Raw genomic sequence first — 24180 nt, 5'->3', positions numbered from 1 at the left:
GAGGTCCAGCTTCTGTAATTGCAGCATCTTTCTTCTTAGCATGAAGACTGTCCCTGTCTCTGGTGTGCAGGTGCAGGGCTTGGGGACCTTACTATTCAGAGGCACTGAACATCCTCACAGAAGAGGAATGAGGGAAACACTGAGCTGCACTGTTGCTTTCCCATTTACCATCTCCTCTCAAGAAATAAAAAGGCAATTCTGGATCTCAAGAAAAATGTTAGGCTAGAAAAGCTGAAGCAGCCTACCCCCAGAAACCACAGGACACCAGACAGTGATTTCTCCAGTTAACTTGATGTGGGGGTGAGCACAAAGATTTCCCCATCTGGACACTCTGAGTACCTGTCATTGGAAGAGAAATCCATTCCTAGGACGATGCTCTCCTCCGTGTCTTGTCTGCCATTGGTGGACACCACCACCATGTATCTAGTGCGGTTCTGGTAAGTACTTTCCAGTCTTACAGCCTGAAGAAAAGAAGGGGAAGATATCAGCAGTGCAGTCAGCAAAACACACTTTATTATCTTTACAGGCCACTTTTTCATGCTGAGTGACAGGCGCAGAAGCAGTGATGCAGTCTGGACTGGTACACATGTCCCACGCTCCTCAGCTGGGTAAAAAGTGCTTTACTCCCACACAGTGCCTTCCTCAACAGCTGGCATGTTCCTGGTGCACTCTGCACACCTGGCTGCAGCCCTGCTCTGTCCCACCAACACTGATTTTCAACAATCTACAGCCCTCTGGCTGGTCCCAGCCCAGTGAGCTTTGTGGACCATCAGTGAGACAGATGGGTGTTGAACCTTCACCTTCAGAGGGCTTTGCCCCAAGAACCAGAGCTTTCCTTTAAACTACTGTGTGCTACAACAGCTCCGAGGACTCTCTATCCACCAGTTTCCCCAGCAGCTGGAAAGACAAGCAGAATCTAATTCATACGTGGTTTCCTGCTGGCCCTTTGAATTCTTCTGGCAACTTCCCCAGTGCAGAAGCAACCATACTGCCTTACACCTGGCAGGAAAAGATAACCCTATGACTAAGTTGTATCCTTCACTGGTTCAGACTGCCCAGGAAAGGCCAAAGTCATCGTGCGTCGTTTCTCCTGCCATGTTCATTTGTACCCCAGTACCAAAAGAGCTATAGGAGGACTGGTGCTCAGACCAAAACTCCCCAAATCATATACTACTGAGAGCATTCAGAGAGTGGTGGAACTGTGAATGTCAAACCAATGTTGAAGCTCCTGGAAGGCTGCACTGAGGTGAGATGCTCCTCCAGAAGCCACGAGGAAGTGAGAACTGAAGGGACTCCAGGAAGTCTTGCAGACAGACTGCTGGTTAATGAGGAGCCTGGGAAAGGGAGCCCAGCACTGAAAGTTTTGCTTATCAACACTTGCAGCAGGCAGATTTTACTTGCAACACTTTTTGGACTCTGTTCCAAGCTGTTTGCAGCTATTTTAGTCACAGCATCCCAACCAGAGAAACTAGGACATCCCTAGAAAGGAAATGTCTTAGTTCTGTATACTAAACCTTAACTTTGGATGGCCCAATCCAACCCCAAGACTCTGTCTGGCCTCAGTGTTTACCACATTGTTAAACTGCTGCTTGAACTTTGAGCAGGGCCTGCAGAGAGCAAACATGGGTGAGAAGGAGCTGTCCCAGCCCAGCTTTGCACTGTGGTGTGCACAGATCCCTGCCTGCTGCAACAGGACACAGTTCTTGAATTCCTTGCAACCCAGTGGTTGAATTCTGAAGTGGTGTTTGACATCCTCCACAAACTGAACCCAAATTCCTCAAACACCAGCAGCCCTCCTGAGCCATGGCTTGTGTAGATGCCTCTTGGTGGCCCTTACAGGAGGTCATGGCTCAGAGATCCCAGTTTAAACGGCCAACCTTAAAAAAGCTAAGAGATTAACTATTGTTGTCAGATCTTTCAGGAGCAGGCTGCTTTTCCCAATATGCTCCTTTAGTTGTTCACAACTTGGTCTTCAAGTCAGAGTAGCACCTCTCAGGTTAGAGGAAACCCCCTCTGATCTCCTCAGAGCTCTCCTGTCCACCAGCTGGGAAATCTTGACCTCAACACGTGGTGGAGTCTACAACAAAGGTTAAACCAGTGCCTGGCAGCTGAACGGAGCTTGCCATCCCAGCAGAGTGCTCTGTGGCAGGGAATGCTGAGTGCAGCAGGGAAAGCTTCCCAGTGGCATTGCAGGGAGCAGCAGCTCTGGTGATGGGGCAGAACAGCAAGTGCAGGCAGGAGACAGGGTTGACAGAGTCTTCCAGACTTGCCCAGTTGGACCAAAAACCAACAGAAACTACCCAAATGCTGATGCCAGCAGACAGCCGTGCTCTGTACAGCCAGAGACTGTGCCCCACCCCATCTCCTTAGAATAAGTCATGCTAAAACCAGCCTTATTTTCCTTCTTTCTCCTTGACTCACTGGGATTCCTTTGGAAACACGGAGGATCAAAGGGTCAGTCCTTCAGGGTGCGAATTCTCCCCAAGATGGTTGTTTCTAGAACTAACCACTTGTGGGAAAACAGAAAGGTGCTCTTCAACCTAGATGTGCAAGTAATCACCAAGGTCTTGGTGGTTGAAGTCATTATCTACATTAGGAACCAAACCTCAACAAGCAGCACAGACTTGCCTAAAATGGGAGCAGACAGACACAGCTGCCCCATGTCTGGGGCATCCACACAGAAGTTTCTGTTCTGCTTCTCTTGAGGACAGTCCAGCAGCAAGAGGATTAACAAAATCTAACTTACTTTGCTAAACCAATTTGGCTAGCAGTAACGGGAAGTCTCGATGCAAGACCTCGTAGAACAGGGCAAGACAAACAGCGAGCAAAAGTCACGTAGCTACAGGCTGGTAAGGTGGCATTTTCAGAGGCCAGTTAAGAGAAATAGGGAATGGCTTAGTGTGGGTCTCTGGGTTCAACATGTACATCCTTAGCACAAAATTATTTGGCAGATAATGTATTTTGCTAAGTTTACTGGAGTATTAAAACAGTAGAATTGACATTGTAAACCAGCCAACTTCACAAATTACTCTTAGAGCCCCAACGTGCCTATCAAACCACAAATGAATCTCCAACCTTTCCATGAAGTGCTAGCTCACATGCTCACCTGCCAGCAGGAGCACACCAAGTGCTCTGGTGCCTTTTAAATAAAGATATTTGAAATCCCAGTCACTCTAGGGAGGGTGGCCTGGCTTCAGGGACTATGATGAGATGGAAAGTTATTTCTCAACCAGCTCATCTACACAGAGCTGGCTTTCTCTTCAGTTTGGGAAGGTTATTTGTAGTCTAGTCAAAACAAGTCATCCCCTGTAGTCCTTTCAGGGCCAGCCACATTCTTCTTAAGTTTTTGGCTCACCTGAACACAAGCCAACTTTATCTTCTGCTGTATTCTTGTATCATCAGAAGTATGATGTGATATTTCACCAGCCCTTATGAACAGCACATTCTGAGAAGTTCATACTGACCTTTCATGCTCCATGATAGTAGGTGTTTCATACAAGAATGCATTTCTCACAGAGATAAATTATTTGAAGACAAAAAACCATGTCCAACTTTGAAGTTCCCAGCTCTGCCAAGCTACAGGAACATGTTCAATCACTTTGCATTCTTAACTCTTTTTCCTCCTTCCTACTGACCTTACACCAGTAACATGGCTCTAATCCTGCTCTCATGGAAGGCTAAAAACCTCTGCCAAGAGCTCCAACAGAAACAAGAGTTATTCCAAATTTTAAGTGTAGGTTTTTAGAGGATTAGATTCCTCTGCTGCCCCCTGAGCTGTGAAGCTGGCCCTCTGAATGACAGCAGCCAACAAAATGAAGAGAATGCATTTCTCTCAGTACTGTTTATATTTCAAATCTCATTTGTATCTGCTGTCTTATGAGAGAGTCCATTGCAGCCCTGCACACCCTTCGTTCGTCAAGAATCAATTAAATTCAAGTAGACTATCGAACTTAACCTCATGCAAGATTTCAGCATTCCAAATGTAGCTCTGGACAAAAGGGTTTATGTCTCAGCCCACAAAGTCCTTATTCAGCTGTTAAGGCTAATTTGTCCCAAATCACACAATGTAGCCAGTGATACTGCTGAACAATGCCTTGTTCAATAGCTTCCAATGTTCTAACCCTGGCTCAAATTCTGAAAAGCATTGAGAACCCCCATTCCCATCATTTTCACTGAAATTTTAATGACAGCAAGGTGTGCCTGGCAAAGTTTAGGGGATTAGGTCCTTTGGCTTGCTTATGGCAAACTATTTTTGGTGGTCACTTGGGAAGATATAGCATTCCATAGTAACCATGGCTGTTTCCTAGCTATACTCATCCAATGATCCCATCTCCAGCACAGCTCAGGAGGATTCAGCAAACCAGAGGTGCCAGAATAACACTTGTGATGATGGCAGTCCTTCTTTGGGCAGACGTTGCTAAGATGCACCAAGGAAACACAGGAAACAAACTTCAGGCTACTGAATGATGAAAGGTGCAGACACACTGCAGTCATGCCTGGCCTTGTAGAGCACTTCAACATGTCCCAGGCAAATTCCTCACTGCTCACATTTGGCTTCTGGAGCTCTTCATGACTGTGCATCAATGCTATGAGCTGAATGCCTCATTTTCATTACATCAATATAGGATGCAACAGCCCAGGAAAGCAGAAGGCCAAGGTTCAGTGCAGGTGTGTGGCCAGATGGGGATCCTACATGGTCCCACCTGTCCAGCCATGGCCTTTTGGGATGCCACACGTCAGGAGAGCAGAGTGAGGAACACAACTGGACTCTCACAGAAGGGCAGCTGCTCACTCACACTGGTCAGACGTTAAGTCACCTACTCTTGATTTAAACAGGTCACCAAGATAATTTACCCATCCTCTCTGGCAATTGTTACCATATTTTTTTGAGAGCACAGATATTCAATACTTGCTTCAAAGACAACCTTCTAGCCATACAGTTTGTCTCAATGAACAACCAAAGCAGGCCTTTCTCAACCAGCTGCTTTCCTACCTTTGTGGTTGCAAAGACTCCCCAAACCTGCTGACGAAACCACGCCAACACACACAGCACTGCTTTTACACAGGTGTGTTTGTCAAGTGGCGCTTAACCTTTGCATTGGTTCACAGGAGATAAGCAGAAAGCCAACCTACCAGTCTGATGTTGTCTTCTGGGCGGAGCAGGATGAACATGGCCTGCAGGTGCTGCTGGAGATCCCCTGCGGGCAAGAGGGCAAGGTGAATGCACAAAAATAGTTTTAAATCACATGCAAGTTCCTGGCTGTACAGCCAGAGCAAATGTCCACCGAGAAACCTGACACGTCACCAGCAGTGTTGTCACTGTCACTCCCACCTACTCAGAGATGGGAGTTCTGTCATCTCTTAGTCAGCTGCTCTTTGCTCAGTGTGCTCACCTGTTCTTGTGTTACCGTGTTCTCCCCTGCTAAATCTTGTTATCTTTTTAAACAGAAATAAGCAGTGTTTCGGTACTCTTTGTTCTTCTGACAGACAAGTCAACCTAGATACAAATGGACCCCACCCTGTGGTTCAATATCTCATTCTACCACATGCTTCAAAGCAGAAATTTGCCATTTCTTTTACACCAGGTTATTACTCAGTGAAGAACTACCACCCAGGCAAAAGTATACTCTTCTTGGAGTGAGATTTAGTCCTGCTTTAGAGCAGCACATGTCCACCTATGGTTGTGTACCAACCACACCCAAAAGCAGCTAAGAACTGCCACCAGGAAAGTCAAACACCTATAATTTTTCCCTAGAAAAAATTGCACACTTGCAACACCTTTCCTGATGAAGCTGAGGAAAAATAAAGGAAAATTAAATTTAGCGCATGACTGTGATTTTAAGTCTTATTAAGAAAACACAAGTGTCCCAGGTTCCTAAAACATCAAGCTTTCAAAGACAAGTGAGATGATTTTCTGTCAGCTCTGCTGCACTGATTTCTCAGCACTACTCCTGGCATGTGGAGAGCCAACATCACCCCCTGAGTATCAGCCAGCAGCAACACCTCCTCCAAGGGGCTGTTTTTTTCAATCATTACATGGAATATTAATCTGCATTCCCAGAAAGGAGAGTTCAGGGCTGCCAGGTGGGTGGCACAGATCAGCAAGAAGAGGAGCCTTTACTCTTCCACCCTCTCCCACTCCCCCACAGCCAGGAAGCTGAGTTTAGGCAACACTGCAAGGAGCAAATATTCAGCAGGATCAGCTACAAGAACCTTTTCTAGGAAGTCTGGTTAATCCCTCTGACCTCCCTTTCTGATTCACCAGTGGTGCTAGAATCCATGTTACTTCACAGACTCTCAGAAATAAGGAAAGCTCAGACACGGAGCAGCATCCAGAAATACCAAAAAAAGGAAGAAGAAAGGAAAGGCTGCCCAGTGAGAGTACCTGTTTTCCAGATGATTTTTGTAGTTGGTGGAAGAGCAAGGCTGAAGGGCTGGGCAGCCCCTCCCTGGATGGGACAGAGACAGCCCAGCATGGAGTGGGTTACGCAGGACACTGCAATCCGTGCTCTCCTATTCCTTCCTCCTTGAAACACATTTCAGCATATGGAGAATGAGTCAATGCTCTGGGAATGCATTTTTAACTTGGGGTGGCAAAACGCTGAGGCACTCAGCAGTGCCAGGGAAATCACAAAGTATCACCGGTGACAAGCACCTGAAGCTGCTTCCTGCCTGTGGACATTGTTCCCAGCACGGGAGTGGCTGGCACGAGTCTCCCTAAATAGAAATTATTTATGGAGATAGGGTACTCAGGAAAGCCAAGTCATCCATCAGATGCTTGTTCTGCCACGAGTGCCGTGACAGCATCTCCCCACATCAACACCAGTGCAAAATCCTGACAGCACTGCTCAGTTTCCAGCAAGTTCCAGCTAATAACACAGTGGGAATTGCTGAGAACTTTCAGTCAAAAAGCAAAGGTCCCCCTGCACATCCTGCCCACAGCCTGGAAGAGCTCAGCAAGTATTTGACTCATGAAGCATGCACATGGCTTAGTCTGAAATGAAAGATGCTTCATCTCAGCTTTTTCCCTCTACAAAACGTAGCAGTTCCCACTTATTGCTGCCAGTAATTCAGGGAGCGTCTTAAGAGCCCAAGTTTCCGGAGTTTAAAAAAAAAAATCACCTGGACTACTGGATTATCTCAATACTTAAAGAGAGGAAGTTTCTATGACAACACTTTCTGCAAGGCTCAGCCAAGGAGCTCCATTATCCTTCGTCCTCAGAAAGTTTACCACACTCCTCCCTGTTCCCCTGCCAGCCTTGGGATCTCCAGAGCTGGAAAGTAAAGGATTACTTCCTTGGCCAGCTTTAATCAACTTGCAGGGTTTTCAGCCCCAAACACACAAGGTACTTTGTAAACTTCCTGGATTAAGAAAAACCAAAGGAAAGGCTTTAACATGCCAGAATCAGCACAAAGATATCACATCCTGTCCTGTGAAGAGCTAGCTTTGCTGGTAGTCATGGCAGGGCTGCTGCTTCCTATCATATTGTCCGTGCAGAGCAGATGCTTTTGTTCCCTCGAGCTGGCAGGCAAGGTGCAAAGCATGGGCAAGGATGGGATCTGAAGAATGATTCACAGTATTCCAGAGATGGCAAAAGCCCCAGGCAAGTTGCATCCCTTTCTGGCCACCTCCAATGTTGTTTGTTGTGGAAAAGCAAGCCCACCATCCCACAGAAATTTGCCAGGTGGCACAGGACCACCCAGGGAGAGGAATATGGACAGCTGGTACCACATCTAGTCAATCTGCCAATAATTCCCATTGATGGAGGTGTGATTAGAGAAATGGAGGTAAGTATTAATGATTTCCTGTTACCCATTCACGCTTTACACTGGATTCTAGAGCCTCCGATGAATTAAAAAAAAAGGCAGGTCAGGAAGGTCAGTCAGGCTTCCTAGAAAATGCTCTTGGAGCCACTTGAAAAACTATTGCATGTATAGGCAGCAATTCCATACTGGAAAGTAATGTCCACTCTCTATCCCCTTTCTAATTTTGTGTGCCAGAGATAAGTCACGACACACACAGGGATGGAAGCTGAGCATGGATTATCGGTGTCCCAGAAAGGAGGCAGCTGCACACACTGCCAGCCACACTCTCCACAGCACTGATTCAATTCTGGTGACACAGATGTTTTGCTCAGGAAGGTGACACACAGATCCCCTGGTGCCTTGGTCTGCTGATACTAGAAAAATTCATAGAAATCTGGTGCACACTCAGACAAGGGACTCTCTTCACAGCATTTCCACCACTTGACAGGCAAGGAAACTGAGGAAAGCACTAATCCCTCATTAAATCTCACCCTGTAAAGTGAGGAAACAGAAATAAAATAAGCCTTCTAAGAACAAAAATCCCACCCCTTAGGCAAGCCAGCCTCGGCAATACCAAACATCTCACTGTAAGCAATTACAACACACCGGATTTGCTTCCTTGGCAGTCTGGCTTCGAAGAGCTCTGGGCTGATTAGACAAGCAATTATTTTCCACCACGGTCTCCAGACCTTATGCAAATCAGCTGGAGTGAGTACATGAGGCAAGCAGAGAGACTCAGTACAGCTGTTTGTGCTGCTTTGCAGAGGTTCAGCAGGAAAACCACCCTGTAGGTCTCCTCAGCGAGGCAAAGCCAAGGCAGCAGTGCTAGGGGGAGACCTGGGCTTCAGCAATGGACTTTGGAGAGATTAAAACCAAGACAAGCCAAGAGAAACTTTTTTAAGATTGCTGACTCTACTTTCACACTAAAGGACATGCCACTTCATTCTCGACCAGAAAGGCCAGCCTTAATTTCAGTTTCAGAACGTCTTCTTTTGACAACTGGTAATTAATGCATCGCACCAAAGCAATTTGGGTACTGCTTGTGCTATGTTTGAGTGGAAGTATATAATTAAATACCTTCTGACTTAAACTTTTTCTATAAATATGTTTGCAAACAGATTTTGAGGTGACCAGTCATCACATATGTAACTGACAGATGGCGAGGTGGATGACAGTCTGATGGTGTCAAAGTACAAAGGGATCTACACCTGGAACCAAACCAAATCACGTTTTCCTGGTCACTATCTGGCAAACCACGATGACTCCTGTCTCTGTTTCTATCTCTGTCCCATGTGCAAATGTCTCAATTTATTTTTGTTTCCTGCCAATTGCTTTATGGAAGGGAGAAATCCCCACACTATCAGATTCCTGTAAAACACCATCAGTGATTAAGCACCATACAGCCAATGAAAAATACCCTACCCTGATATGTTTGAGTTATGTTACTCAGAGCAACTTTTCAAAGAGAGTCAAAGCAAAAACACAAACTGCCAGCAGATAAAGGAGGTGGAACTATAACCAACTCTGTATTACTCACTCTGCTCACACCTCTGAGAAGTCTCACTGACTTTGCTCAGAGGTTTCCTCACCCCCACGTGGAGGTAAGCCTGGTAATCCTCCTCCCTTTCCTCCATTATAACCAGTTACTTTCATGTTAGGAAGGACCATTACTTATCCCATATCACAAATTCAGGCTTGCCAGTGCAGTGCATGAAGGTTTTGAAGGCAATCCTCCCCCCTCTATCCCATACTAAAATCACAGGATGATATTTGGGGGGGGCACTCATTCTCAAGTCTCCACCACGTCATGACTGCTGCCCTGATGTCACTTATTTGTTTGATGATCCTGTTTGAACAGGAGAGTTTTGAAAGCTTTCTCTGCTATCAGCATTGAGACTGGCAGGTCAGGCTTTAATACACACGTGGGCCAGACAAATGTGTGTCATCAGGTGAGAATGAGCTCAAGAAAGGTGGACTCTGAAACAAGAGGGAGCAGACAAGCCCCAGCCATCGATACCACACTTACCTGCATGTTTGTTGCGCCTGTGACTGATCCTGGGAGTGGATGACCCATTTCCTCGTGGCAGGAAGAGAGCTGCACCTTTCACAGTGAGGAAGCTTTCGCTGATGCTGCAAGGGAAAAGACAAAAAAGGGGTGAGGAAAAGTGCCTTGTCTTCAAAAAGGACAAAAGCAGTGAACAAGAGAGGTTAAAAGCACTGAATGCACGCTCTGTTCTCCTGCAAGGAAGTGATTTAGACCATATCATTCTGTTTGCAAAGAACCTTTCCCCCCATGTAAGTTCTGTAAAACATTCAAAGCATAACTGAGAACAACACAAACAGAGAAACACAGAAAAGCAGAACATATGCTGGTGCCACTCTGCCTGCAGAGGTGCAACCTGAGCAGGCAGAGGGGATTCACCTATGGCTACATTTTCGATTTGAAAGTCAAGAGGACAGATCCACATTTCTAAATGGTGATGAACAGAACAAGCCCACGCATCTGGGTAATTATGGACTCCGTTAACCCTGAGCTTTGTGCCTCAGACACAGCTGATGCCCTGCAGAAACAAATGTCTCCCTTCAGCAGTTAGCCAAAAGAAAATTAGTGTACACAACAGATTAAGAAATCGTAAAACGACTCTCTATGAATTGCATGATGATTAACTCTCAAAGACTTATAAATCACAAAAGCAAGAAACTGTAATGCTGTTGAACTCGGCCATCACTTCACGCCTTCATTTTGCCCTTTCTGAAGTCACATGATGATAGAAGTTTGTAAAAAGGGGCAATAAAGAATTCTCAAGTACTGAGGAACAGCTGGTATTTCAAGCACATCTTCCAGCCTTTTTCTTGCAGATGCTGTGGTTCATGGAAAAAGCAAGACACAGTCCAGATTCTGCAATGCAGCCATCCTGTTGCATACTTGAGAGTTCCTGCTTTTCTCAGAATTGATAAGACAGTCCTAGAAGCTTTGAAGAATGCCAGAAACAATTCTCTAGTCAACAGGATGGTTGATGAATATGATAAGACAGGATGGGAGAGTCCCTGGCATCGTGCATCCCAACAGCTCCATGCTTTGAAAAAGATTTTGGCTTGTCCTTCCACCAAGCAAGAGCTTAGGAACTTTTTATTCCTTTCTCAACTTAAATATCAAGCCTAGTTAGTTATTCGCTTCTTCTATGGGATGAGGACTGCAAAATTAATTGAGTAAAAAGCCCTGCCATATATTTTCATTATTTGGGGTTGACTGCTTTTCTGACTACATCTTTATAAGTAAAATAATTAGAAAAGCTTGCATTAAAGTTGGATTTCCCCCTAAGCTCAAACACATTTCTGGGCACCTCTCCATTTTGCTGCCAGGGATATAAAAAATGAAGCTTTCCAAGCTCCAGAAAAGCAGATGCACAGAGTCAGAAAGACTTTTCTCAAGGCTGCAGCACATCCCAATGTCTAGACCATGCTGTCATACCCTCAGCACTCCTGAGTGACAAAGTTGCTCCCAGAACTTTTTTCCTAAAATTGAACCAGATGTCAAACATGCTCTGGATGTTTCAACAAAAACAGAATTTCAAAAAGGAGAAAATCACTCATCCTAAATTAAAACGGATCAGAGAGTTCTCTACTTATACTAAAGTTAAAAGAAAAAAATAAGAAGTTCATTGGGCACACTGAATATCTTTCCTTAGACTGTTCTCACATTAAAAAAATCAACTGAGCCTTTCAAGCTTTTGCTGACAAATAAATCCCCTCAAGTTCTCAAGCTACACAGCTTCTTACAGCCTGAACAAGAGAAACACCAAGTTATCTTAAGGACATTTAAAAAAGTAATAACAGCATTATTAATGATAAAAGTAATTTATCCTCCTCCCATTATAATCTCACCACAGAAGAAAACTCTTAAAAGTCTGCAGAGGAAGAGAAAGAATCCAGCACTCACAGACAGCTTTCATACAGTTAATTTATCAGCAAAGCCAACCACTAATATTAGCAATCCTTTAGCCTGTGCCTAAGGTTCCCCCAGAAGATGGAATTAGCAACTATTTTTAGTGGATAATGTAGCTAAGAGGGCCAGAAGGTTAAAAATCTTCTCAATTCCATCACTTTCCCTTATCACCAACTCTCAGCTACCTGCCTGGAAAGGAAAGAGCAGCAGAACTAAAGACTCCTATCAGGTGCATCCTTCTAGGAGGCCACCTTCTCTCCTAGGGCCAGGGGAGCCTTGTTTTGGGCCATTAACCACGGGCTTTTAGTGCAACTCGGTAGGACTAGGGAAAGTGATTTCCCATACAAAGGGCTGGAACAGCTGAAGAATGTGGCAAAGCAGATCATTCTTGTGGAACAAGGAGGTCAGGCAGGGAGGGCAGCACCTCCCGCGGGGCAGGAGATGGCCATCAGCACTGCTGGGAGAAAACAGCTCCGTGGAGACAGGAGCCTTGTGCCAAATCCAGCTGTGGGGACGCTCACTGTGCACCCCTGGCATCACCTGCCCTGAATTCTAACCCCAGATGCATCAGTGCCCAGATAAGAAACCCATAATACACAAAAGCACAAAACAGAGATCTTGCTCTGAGATTTGAGCAGTAAAGAAAATCTTGGGAGGAAAGGCAACAAATTCATATGAAAGTCCAAGTAGCTCTAAAACTAAATTCAGCAGATGCTGATTTTGGTGCCTGGGATGCTCTACATGGACCCTAAAAGCAATCACTGTGCCACACCCAGATGGCTGCTCCATTTGGGTCCATCTTGTTTGGACAGTCCCTGCCATGAGCTACACCTAAAGCACCATATTTTAGGGCAGGGTTACCTTTGGATACTGAACCTTACATATAAAGGAAAAGGATTCTTCAGGTGGTACACTACCATCAGGTCCCAGTCTGAGATACTTCAAAACCCCAAAAGGTAGAAAAAATGTCAGTGAAAAGGGCAATTAAGGCTGAAAACAAGTGTTGCCATCCACTATTGATTTCACCCTGCTGGCAGCTCAATAGCTCCCAAGCATTATGTGGGCTTTGAAATACTTCACAAAATGTGACTTCCTGGAGTCTACAGGAGCTTCAGTGCTCTCTGAAACACTCTCCTGGAACAGACTGGTGTTAAAAGACACTCAGTGTGGTTAGGAGAGAAGTTGAGTCCAGGACAGAAGAAGACAAGGAGCCAACTTGGCACAGGTAACAAAGCTGAGCTGTGTTTTATCAGCACCCCAGGCTTGTCATCAGTCCTCTGTACTGCACAGCAGGTTTTTTCAGAAGAAGACTTACTCAGGACATACCTATGAAAGAGTTCATAATCCTCAGCACAACAGCTGGGGGGAAAACCCCTTCTGTTTCATGTTCACCTCTGCAGTGATGCAGAAGACTCAAGGCTACCAGGGATGTGCCATTTGTAATTCCCTACTCACTGGGAAGAGAACCAAAGCAAGTAGAAGACTACAGCAACTTCTATGGAAATCACTACTTGTACCAATTTTTCTCCCAGGCAGAAAATATTTTGTAGAAATTGTACAAGTCACATCACAACTATTTAAAGCCTTTTGCACAAAAGATACAGACACTGCCCTCAGAAGGCTCTGTTTCTAACCAGCAGTAACTGTAAAATCTTAAAATCTTAGCAGGAAACAGAAGTGATTCCTGTTCTCCCTGATGTGCTGCCCAGGGCTGAGCTCCTCCTGCACAAGGAAATCACTGCACAGTTCAAGCTAAATTCTCATTATGCTGCAAAATGAGATCCACACAGAACTTACAGATGGCAAACAAATAATGAATGCCTTCCCAGATGTAACACTGAACAGCTGCATTCGTAAACTGCAAGCACAAACACCAAATACACTAGTTTGAGGGCACAAAAGAGAAAGGGGCTGTGCCAAAGAGATGTGGTAACACAAATCATTGGATGCACTGCTATGACCCCCTGGACAATGCCTTCCAGCTCCCAGCCAGGAGGCAGGTGAATCTGCACCACCCTCCAATTTCAATGAGAAACCCTCAGTTCTCAGAGTAAAAGGCTCCAAAAGGAACCTTGCAGTTTCAAAAGTAAACTGCTTTACAATGAAAGGAGAGAAAACCTTTTTAGGAATAAGGCAAGGAGGCACCTGAACAGCTACTGGCAATGTTTTATCCTAATAAACACTTCAGTTATTGTGAGCCTGAGGATGACTTTCCAAAAATTGGCTCTCTTTAATCATCAGACCAGCTCCCTTAGAGCAGGCTCTGTCCTGTCCAGCCCAGCCCTTGGCTGGGCACTTGCCAAGTAGCACAACCATTGTTGGCACCATTCCCTGACAGGCTCGGCAGCAGAAGTCCTTCCCTCCACATCCTCCCACACAATGCACAGGACAGGTCAGTGTGGCACAGGCCAACACCTCCTCGTGCTGTCACCTCCTCGCAGCCATGCCTAAGGCACATGGGCACTGTGTGTGGTCACATCCTCCACCTTGTTCACCCTTACCCTTAGATGAAATGGGAGATTGAAAAGTGGTGGTAGGGGAAATGAGGGTTTCAAGGTACTTCACATTTGAATGGAAGTTCACTACCTGTATGACTTACAGAAATACAATTTCTCTTAGTGGGTATTTATTAACCAGAGCCCAGCAGAAAAGAGCTCTGAACCAGCTACAATGGAATTTCAATGCCAAGGCTGGCTCCAGCTGTAGCTCCCCATGACAAGAGAGTTGTGCAGTCCCTCAAGAGCCCCCCAGATTTTATTCTAACACGAGCAACCAACGCTGCCTTGAACACCTCAGCTGCCAGCTCAGCTGTATCATCCTCCCTTAATCCAGCGGCTACAAAACTCAAACCAAACAAAAAGACCAAAACTCCAAGGCTGGCAGGAGTGGCACAGCAGGCGTCAACACTTAGCTCATTCCCGAGGTGTGGAAGGAAGGAGAGAGGGCAGCCAGGGACACGTGGGTGAGCTCTGGAGCAGCCAGGACTGCAAGAGCAGCAATTCCCCTGCAGCCCGCTGGGCCTGGCATGGGAGAAGTAGCAGGGGGGTAAGCACAGCAGCTTGCTGATTTTTTCAGCCCAGTCCCTCCCTCCTCCTGCTCCCCTTCCCAAACTGGCTGTTTCATTTTCTCCACAGGCAGCCCTGGGGCCTGGCATCACACCTGCTCCAGGGACAGCTCCCACTGCCAGCCTCCCAACCCCTTCACCTGCCCACAAGAAAAGTCCTGGTTAATAAAGCATCAGTCCCATACCCAGGGGTGTACCAGCAGCTGGGTGCACAGCTGGATTATGAGCAGCCTGGCAGCCCAGGGCACTTCTCCCTCAAACATCAGATAAAAGCATTGCATTCCTCCATCACCCCTCCCCAGGGAAGTGTCTCTTTCACCTTCACTGTAGTTTGTTTTTCAATAAACAACATCCCTATTTCCCCTGTTTACTTTTTAAAGCACCTGGTTTAATAACTGCCTGCAGTATTAATTAAATAGAGGGAAGCAATGTTTGGCTTCCAGTTTAAACCTTTGCTCCTAGGCAAGGGATGAAGGTGCTTGATTCTCTTCACACAGAGGGCAGAGTAAAGCACAATACTAATTACTAATAAAGAAAACCCACCAAAACCTTACAGGGAAAATGAAAGGGCAAGGACAACTCAGGACTGCCCTGCACTGACATTTGTATTAACAGGGTCAGCTGGCAGCAAACACAGACAAGCACAGGCTTCTCTGACACCCAAAACAGAAACAAACTCAGTGCCGAGCAAAACAAGGGCCACAGCTTACCGAAAAGGGGTCAGTCACACTGTCAGCAGAGGTGACACCACCGAGGGCAGGGAGAGAAAAGGGAAGTGGTTCTCCATCAAAGGCACTTTTGCAACTTAAGAAACAGCCCGAGGAAAAAAACAAACCGAGCGTGGGAACCCACTTGGGCTCAGAGGTTTGACGCAAACTGCATCTTTTAGCAACATCTGCATTTGTGCCTTTTCTTTTTTTTTTTTTTTTTTTAAAAAAAAAGGAACTGTCTGCAGGCACTTCCTTTGCTCCAAGGTGGGGCTCCCTGGAGAGAGAATTCAGCTTCCATGACACAGACAGGCATCATCACAGAAAGATCTGCAATGCCAACTCTTACTCATTCACGTGAAATTACCTACTGATTCCTTCTCACCAGCACCAGGTCACCTTTTCCCTCGCCTTGGGCTCCAATATGGACAACTCCTAAAGCCAAACTAAGACAACAGGAAAAACTCACAGCTTGCCAGAAGACAGTCAAGGTGAGGATGGATGGGTGTACATCTGAATTCCAAAGGACTAATTCCTTTTCCTTGCTCCAAGCAAGGAAAGCATTTCTGCTGAATTCAAAAAGGTTACAGCTTGCCCAAGGGAACCCTGATGACCATGGCTGCATGTGCAAGTGAAGAACAATCACTTCAGGTGCACAAAACAACCACACTCAGACACAGTTTCAGAGACAGGCCTCAAACCAGCCTCAGGTCATCCCACCAGGGTGTGGTGAGCTTTGCTACCCAGTCAACACCTGAGCATGTTACCAGTCTGCAACTCACACCCACTGCTGGAACCAACCATAACATGCCATTAAAGCTCCTCTGCCACCAGATCATTTGAATTGAGTCCCAGAAATAACTTTGCAAACTTCAGTCAGAGCTTGGGCAGCCTGGATATACTGGAGAGAGCAGTGGCATCCTTTGGAGACTGCATGGATGACAACAGCTCGGGGCTGAGAGAAACTTATCCCTGCCAGAAACTTATCCCTGCCTCGCTGCCAGCAAAGGGACCAACAACAGCTGCTGTTTGCAGCCCAAGTTTTCAGCCCACGCAGCTGCGACAGGGCTGCACTGCGCCGAGACAACCCCAACCACCTGCAGCATTCCTCTGCCTCCCGATGCCCCGAGCCTCGCTCTGCAGGGCTGAGTTTCACACTCACATCCCATGCATTCCCTCTCAGGCAGGGCTGGGATTTATTCGTTACAGGCGAAGGAAAGCAGACAGGGTTTTGTTTTAAGCTGGACAACATTTTATGGTGTCTGATGGAAGTGAAAGCCCATGTGGGTTTCCTGCTCCTGTCACATACTCTTCACCTACAGATGAACCAGCTCAACGAACTCCTAAAGCCCAGGCAATGCAGGCAGAGCCCTGGCATGGACATCACCAGCCAGCCCTGTGCCCAGCCTGCTGCTGGCAGCTCCAGATTGGGTTTCACTGGGCTGCTGCTGAGCGCGTGCTCCTACAGTAACCCTGACACAGCCCTGCCTGTGTCACCTCGCTGCCCAGCCTGTCCCCACCACTTCTGCCAGCCCTCGGCAGCCTCGGAAGGGAGGCAATGTCCTGGTGCTGAGGCTGGGGAGAGGGAGATGTGCTGAGCTGTGGTTGTTGTCACTGCAGAGAAGCAGTGCAGGCTGGGGGGACACCCTGCTAATAACAGATCATCAGGTAATTATTTATTTCATGGAATATAAACCTGGACATGGGTTGTAGGATCACCATGGCAATGAAGAAGGGACAATTTAAGTTATCAGACTAAAAAGGACTCATTTTCCACGGAGCACAAATAGCCAAAAGCTTTACTGCCTGCCTCCCTGGCTATGCAACAAAGAGGGAGTCCCAGCAAGGCACGTGTTGGTGGTCCATGTTCAGCCTCCAAGGCGGCTTCAGAGAATTCATGCATCCAGAAAGAAAAAGATTCCAAAAAGCAACAGCAAAACAAGTTGTGCAAACAAAGCCCTGATGTCTCTGAAATTCGAGACTGAAGATATGCACAAAACCATTCTTCCTGCAGTCTGAGCACGGCAGTTCACAGACTAGGAAGGGGGTGGCTAACACAATTAGGATGCTGATTAAGAAATCCAGGCACTTGGTGTTTACAGAAGAAATTTGATTCTCTGCACTTTTAAAAGCAAGAGACCCAGACCGGAAGTGAGACCATGAAAGGAATTTGTTTTACATGATAGTCCCCAAAGGCTTCCAGGTCTCTAAGTCAAGACATTCCCAGATGAAAGCTCTACATCACATTCTTCTTGTGCCATATACTGTTTAAACATCCTTGGGCATTTTTAATGCATACCACAGGGTTCATGGAGCAGGACAGCAGGACCCAGGAGAACACTCCACGGTGTTTTAGCACCACATGCTGTGCTCCTACCAGCTCAGCCTGCCCAAACTGAGCCAGCTGCTGTGGTACCAAAAAATGCTTTCACAAATATGTTCTTAGAAACACTTTAATCAACATGAGAAAACTTCCTAAGGAGAATCTATCACACCAAGGAACAGAGAAAAACAACCACCAGCTTTTTGATTAGTTAATCCTCAGTAAGAACGCCCCTCTGACTGTCACATACTTATCTTTTTTTCTCTCCTAATTAACACAGTCCATGTTGATTATCTTTAAACCACACAGTAATCTCATCTGCCACCAGAATTTGAAAGCATTGCCTTCATACACAGTACGTTTGTTTTTAAACCTTAAATGACAGCTGACAGACCCTCCAGTGGTTGATTAACAACCTGGTCTCTCCCCACCACGATTAAACACGTATAAAACTGGATATTTTATAACACATTTTAAAGCCAATCTCTCTGCATATCACTGTCACAGACCTGACCATGTTTGGCCTGACTGGCAGCATCCTGCAAGAAGGACCCATCTGCTTTAAATACAACTGTAACACAAGTCACAGGAGACACACTGAGGTCAACATACTGTCCCTCCCCACCACAGCCAAGTCCAGGGTCCCCTATATTTAGACAAAGTACGTCCAGCACTTCACATATGGAAGGAGATCACTGACTTGCCTGAGCCAGGGCCAGCGCTGGCTGTCTCCCTGAGATGGGTGTGACGTGTGACCAGGAGGTGACAAGTCCCCAGCACCGGCTCAAGGCAGGGCACTCTGTACCCCCCACTCCCACCCCAGCAGTCACAGCTCCCCCAGGCACAGGCCCAGGATGTGACTGGTCGAGGAAGATGCTGCTCTGTCTTTTTCTGGTCTCCGTGGATGTGGCCAGCACCAAGCATGGCTGTGGTCAGCCAGGGAGCAGAACTTGTGCTGCCTTGAGAATCAGAACTGTGCCAGGACTTGGCTCTGTACCCCAACCAGGGCTTGGGATGGAGGAATTATGCTGAGGAAGCTGCTTGGCTCTGATCACAGCCTTGTTGGCTGCCCTCAGTAAATACATTAACAGACCCCTGTAAATAGAGCACCAAAACAAGGACCACTCTGTCTCTACACAAAGAAATCAATGCTGAATAATAAGCCTTTTCCTCTTGCTAAGAAGAAGCAGATGCTTGTTTACCAAAAGCATCAAAAATCATCAAGAGGCTGTTGGATTTGACTCATAAAAATATAGAAGGACGTTATTTGTTCAGTATTTTAACTTCTGCAGCACTCAGCATTTTCAATTTTCCCTCATTCTTACTGCACCCTCCCCATGCAATGGTATTTGATCCCTGAATGACAGTTTCCAGCAGGAAGAGTAAAACTGGCTTAGGAACGACTGTCCCTTTATATCAGCAAAAAGGACAGTCAGCAGTAGCCAGTGATGTGAGATGGTTTGTGAGCTGTTTCACAGAGAACTGCCACGTGCCAGCTTTCTTTCAATAGGTTTTGATTGGAAACTGGAAGTCACAGGGAGCTTTTCACCTGTTGTGATGATACAGCCCATAATTGGAGCACTGATCTGCTCTCCCTTACAAATACACCAGGGACTTCATTTTAGGGAACAGGGAAGTTACAAATAAGGGAATACAAACTTAAATGTGGCTGCAACTAATAACCTGAAATTTTAATCAGCTAGAAGTGAGGAATCATCAAAGACAAAGGATCAGAAACATTTTAGAGTTGGAATAATTTAACAGATTCTGTGCCCTCAATCCAGGGCAACACTTAGAAGGACAGTTCTTTGCACAAAGCAAGGTCAATACAAACTTCGGATTCGATTTAAAGCTGCAAACCAAAGAAGAAACACAGCTTCACTTTGGGTTTAGAGACCCAGCACTGAGGGAATGGGAGAGATAAGGCTGCTTGTCCCCAGGAGCTCAGAGCATGCACCCCCAGCACAGCACACCTACCCTGACAGCAAAAACCACTCCAACATCCTGCTGGTGTAAGTGACAATCAGCCTCCGGAGCCATCAGGAAAAGCTCTTCAAATCAGACCATGAGATATAATTATGATCCATTTCAAAATGCAAGATCAGCATCACTTTCCAATCCAACTCTTCCCCCCGCGGATGTTACAAATTCTTCCTGGAGACAACATCCCTTGTGACTCTGCTTTTTCTTTTGGTGCTCTGAATAGGGATCAGCTTACCAGGAGTCCTTTATTCCCTAAATAATTTCCATTAATCACTCACCATACACCACTTTAAACAGAAGCTGGCAGACTGTGGGATGTCCAACACCAGCACAGCATCTCCCAACTTAAATAAAAGCTGAAACGAAGGGCACCATAAGAGGCAACAGGAACTGGGAGGTTTCTAAATAGGAGACAAGAAAACTTCTTCAAAATGTTCCTAAGAATTGAAATGTTTTTATACAGCTAATTTAAATACAACCAGGGAAGCAGTACTGTGAACCATCCACTCTTCATGGCATCTGCTCACAAAGAAAGTAAATTAAGGGAAAGATAAACAGTAAAGTGCTTCATTCTGAAGTATCACCCTGCAGTTTTGCATTTGTGATTTCTCAGCACAGCTGCAAATTAACCGACTCTTTTAGCACCTTCATGCAACTTTCAGGGGGATGTCAATGCTTTACTTCAAAATGCATATAAAGGAGTTTTTAACTCAACATAAAAGCCCTGCAAAGTTTTGCTGACTAAGACTCAGACTGGAAACACATTAAATAATTTTATTTTATAGGAGTTTGAACTCAGAAGAGTAGAGATTCCAGATGTGTTTATCCCTGCAAAAGTCAGGTGCTAAATTTCAGTAGAATTAGCACTTTAAGAAGTTTGGCAGCCAGTTTTCTGTGGTTAACTCAGGTCTTCATATTTCCTAAAAGCATAGAAACCCCTTTAGAACCACACATAAAAGTAGAAAGACTATCAGAATACTAAACACTACAATGCACTACAGACCCAGCAAAGTCTCTAACAAGAACACAGTGCACTTCAGGGAAAAGGCTCTTAAACAGCTTTTAAAAAGGTTCCAGAATAGGCATTTGCTTAATTTCAAGCTAGAGAGCCTCTCATAGAACATTTTATGATATACCTGAAGGAACTAAGGACAAAAGAGTCAGGAAGATTACAGCAGTGTCAAGGTTTTGCAGGGGACTGTGATGGGAATCTGGGTGATTTCCCAGCCCATCTCCTGACCCTGCTTTCCAAAATGCAGCTCCCGGGCTGGCTCAGACACCCCCACACTGGACACAGCATCACCCACCTCTGTGGTGGATATCTGTGTCACCCCCACTTGCTATCAAGGCACATGGATATTCCTCTTTTGCTTTCTTGACATTTTCTCATCATGGCAAACCAAGAGGACGGCTAGAAATGGTGCTGACAAACTGTTTGTTTTATTTAGACTAACCGGCTTTCGGTCTTTGCGCCACAGAGGAATGTGGCTGTTCCACTTTGCATTTGTTTTTTGATTTCTCCATCTCTTTTACAAAGCAAATAAAGGAAAAAAAAAACAACAAACCAACCCTAACAATAACAAAAACAAAGCCAGTGAGAAGCTCTTCACACGCCAACATGCAATGAGCCCTCAAAAAAGCCCTTAAAAAAACCCAAACAAACTAAACAAACAAAAAGAACCCCAGTAAAACTCCTCCCACAATTTGGGTTCATTTTAATGCAGCACCGAGTTTTAGAAAGCAAGCAGGAAACTAACAGGAAGACAAAGGTAAGACTAATGATAGCTTTTTACACCTTTGTGCAAATGGCATTCCTCCTTACATTATAATGTGACCAAGGTAAATTTATCATTTGCTAATCAAAATGACCCTACTCCAGTCCCACCTGCCATTTGGAGTGTCACAAAACACCAGCAATACACCCAGAATAGGGCTGCCTGTGCCTGTCTGACAGCTAGAAGTGCCTGAACCAAGACACAGGTAACAACAGTCCACTGCAAAGCATCCAGCTGGGTGGTAGAAAAAGAGGCTGCAGGGCAACAAGAGGCTCAGAGAAGCAAATTTATTTTCTTCATGCTGGCAAACAAATCACAGGGAGTGACGAAATCCAGCACATTATACATGATAACAGCATAGTACAGACAATTCCAAGCTCAACTCAACAGGGGTCCCAGACCACCCTGGGCACCACCAGACAGCTCTAGACCTTGGGATGAACTTTGAACCACCTTGGTGCCTCCACTAAAAGCCACAGTGCACCCGTCACAGATCTCTGCCCCTCCAGGGAAAAACTGGAAGTTTTAACAGTGCAACCCCAGAGCCCGACCTGCAGCGTTCCCGAGGAGATCCCGGGCAGGAGCCAGCCCCGGGTGAGACAGCACGGAGCTCATTAAGCCATTGTGGGAAGTGTGTGAACAAATGAAGGAGTTCGCTAATAAGTGACAAAGATCATTTGTTTAAAAGAAAGGACTAAATCATTTCTGGTTCAGCAGTCTGGATTTAGCCTACTTGTAACAAAGGTGTTTTGAGGAAAAGCATTCTGCTTAAATGGCTTATTGCAAGTAAACCAGAGAGCCCAAAGAGCTGAACATGATGTTGATGAGGGGCAGATAAGTAGTGGCTAAATAGGAATATGCACCAAACAAGGAGCCTGTGGTCTCAGTACACCTAGAAATGCTCAAATTTATCAAGCTGCTAACACCAAGAAATGCCAATCCTACATCGAGATCTTCCAGGCTGGATTCCTGTCACTCCCAGCCTTCAGCAACTCTGGGACTTGTCTTTTAAGTTAACTTTACAGGCTTTTCTTCTCCCCACCCTCCCTCATCCACAGTCTTATGCCCTTGAACTAGAAAGCTGCTGTTTGTCACAAAACACTTGGTTAATCCCACACAGCCCAGCAGTAAGTGGCTGCTGAACAGCTCTTGCCAGTCTGCAGTTCCTTCCCAAGCTGCTGGATTCAAGCTCTGGCCAAACTGCACATGGAAAGCAAAGGGATGGCTTTGGAATACTTCAGCAAAAGCACAAGTGTTTACTATTAAGGACAGAAGTGAGTTTTGCTCCACATGTTTGTGAAAATCTGAGTCTTCAACCAGCTGCTATGAAACACCACGGCTGGAAACTCAAGTTGCAGATTTGCTCTGTACACATTACATCCATTACACTGGAGAAAAATATTTGCTGAACTAGTTTTAAGCCCATACAGGCTGATAATTTAAATGCTGTTTGTTAGACCACTGCAGAAGAGACAGCAGCTCTCCAGAGCCGGCTGCAGGATGAGATGCAGAATTTTAGACTTTCTGACCCCACAAACACTAGCCAAAAGCAACTATCAAGAAAGTTAGCTTGAAGTTGTTTTTAAAACAATGAAGCAATATTTTAACCAGGGGCTCTGTGATAAAGGTGCAAGGACGTAGAGTCCTGCAAAAAAATCCCAGCCACCTATTAACTGGTCCCAAAAGGTCTTTTTCTGCTGATAATCTCACCGGGGTCCTTCTGCTTTGTGGTCTTTAGAAAAATCCCAAGCATTTCCAGAGACACGAACATCTGCAGATGTTTCAGGACAACACAATCCCAGAGTGAACTCTACCGTTTAAATGCTTTTAAAACATTAATTTGGCAGCCCAGCAGCATGGGCTTCCTAACTAAAACATATTGCACAAAGAGGATGGTGGCGTGGGGGCTTTGTCCTTGAAACACTGGTTTGTGGCTCAGTTTTGATTTGATGTCCGATAACCATCTCTGTCTCTCTTCCAGCCCTTACCAGGAAGGATCGGTGAGACAAATACCCACAGCTTCCAGAGGAATAAAAGGAAAAGCCAAACAGGAAAAGTAGTTATGAACAATACAGCACTGGCTTAGTTAATGATCAACTCTGCACAGATCATACTGCTTTTACGCAAATGCCACAACCTATATGAATAGTTTTTAGTAATCAGTAAGTAGTAAGGTAGGGTAGTAAGTGTAGTAGGAGGCCTCTTAAGCATGGCATTTGTTTCATCACAAGCAGCAAAGAAATAAAGAAGATGAGAAATCCCCGACGACTCTGCTCTGTCAACAGGAAGCCCATCCACTGTGCAGGGTGAGCTCAGCTGCGTGGAGGGGTGGGCAGGAAGGGAAAGGGTCAGGTTCCCCTGCCTGCACATTCTCATCACATCCCTGATGGAGTACCAGGCTGTCCTCTGCAGCCACACAAACCCAGAGCACACAATGCACACTTGAACAGAGAAAACAACTGCTACAGTCTGCCCTGATCCTACCAGGCTCTGCAAGACTTGAAGGGCTGATCAACTGCTTTCTGTGTTTCAAACACTTCCAACCAGAGCAAGCCTCAGGTCATAAGGCAACTTTA

General features: G+C 45.7%; 1 protein-coding gene across 2 annotated transcripts in view; it reads right to left on the bottom strand.

Moving 5' to 3' along the window:
• The window catches only part of SSH2 (slingshot protein phosphatase 2), a 90874-nt gene that overhangs the window by 23026 nt on the left and 43668 nt on the right, over positions 1-24180 (bottom strand). For both annotated transcript variants that reach the window (XM_062507252.1, XM_062507250.1), the window contains 3 exons: positions 9833-9936; positions 5134-5198; positions 340-461 (listed from right to left, as the gene is read on the bottom strand). In XM_062507252.1, the coding sequence (XP_062363236.1) occupies positions 340-461; positions 5134-5198; positions 9833-9936 (291 nt within the window). The remainder of the gene's footprint in view (positions 1-339; positions 462-5133; positions 5199-9832; positions 9937-24180) is intronic.

The sequence above is a fragment of the Cinclus cinclus genome, chromosome 22 (assembly GCF_963662255.1).
Source record: "Cinclus cinclus chromosome 22, bCinCin1.1, whole genome shotgun sequence".
In the NCBI taxonomy this organism is placed as follows: Eukaryota; Metazoa; Chordata; class Aves; order Passeriformes; family Cinclidae; genus Cinclus; species Cinclus cinclus.
The sequence above is the reverse complement of the archived record's forward strand: the minus strand, read 5'-3'. Positions and strand labels throughout refer to the sequence as shown.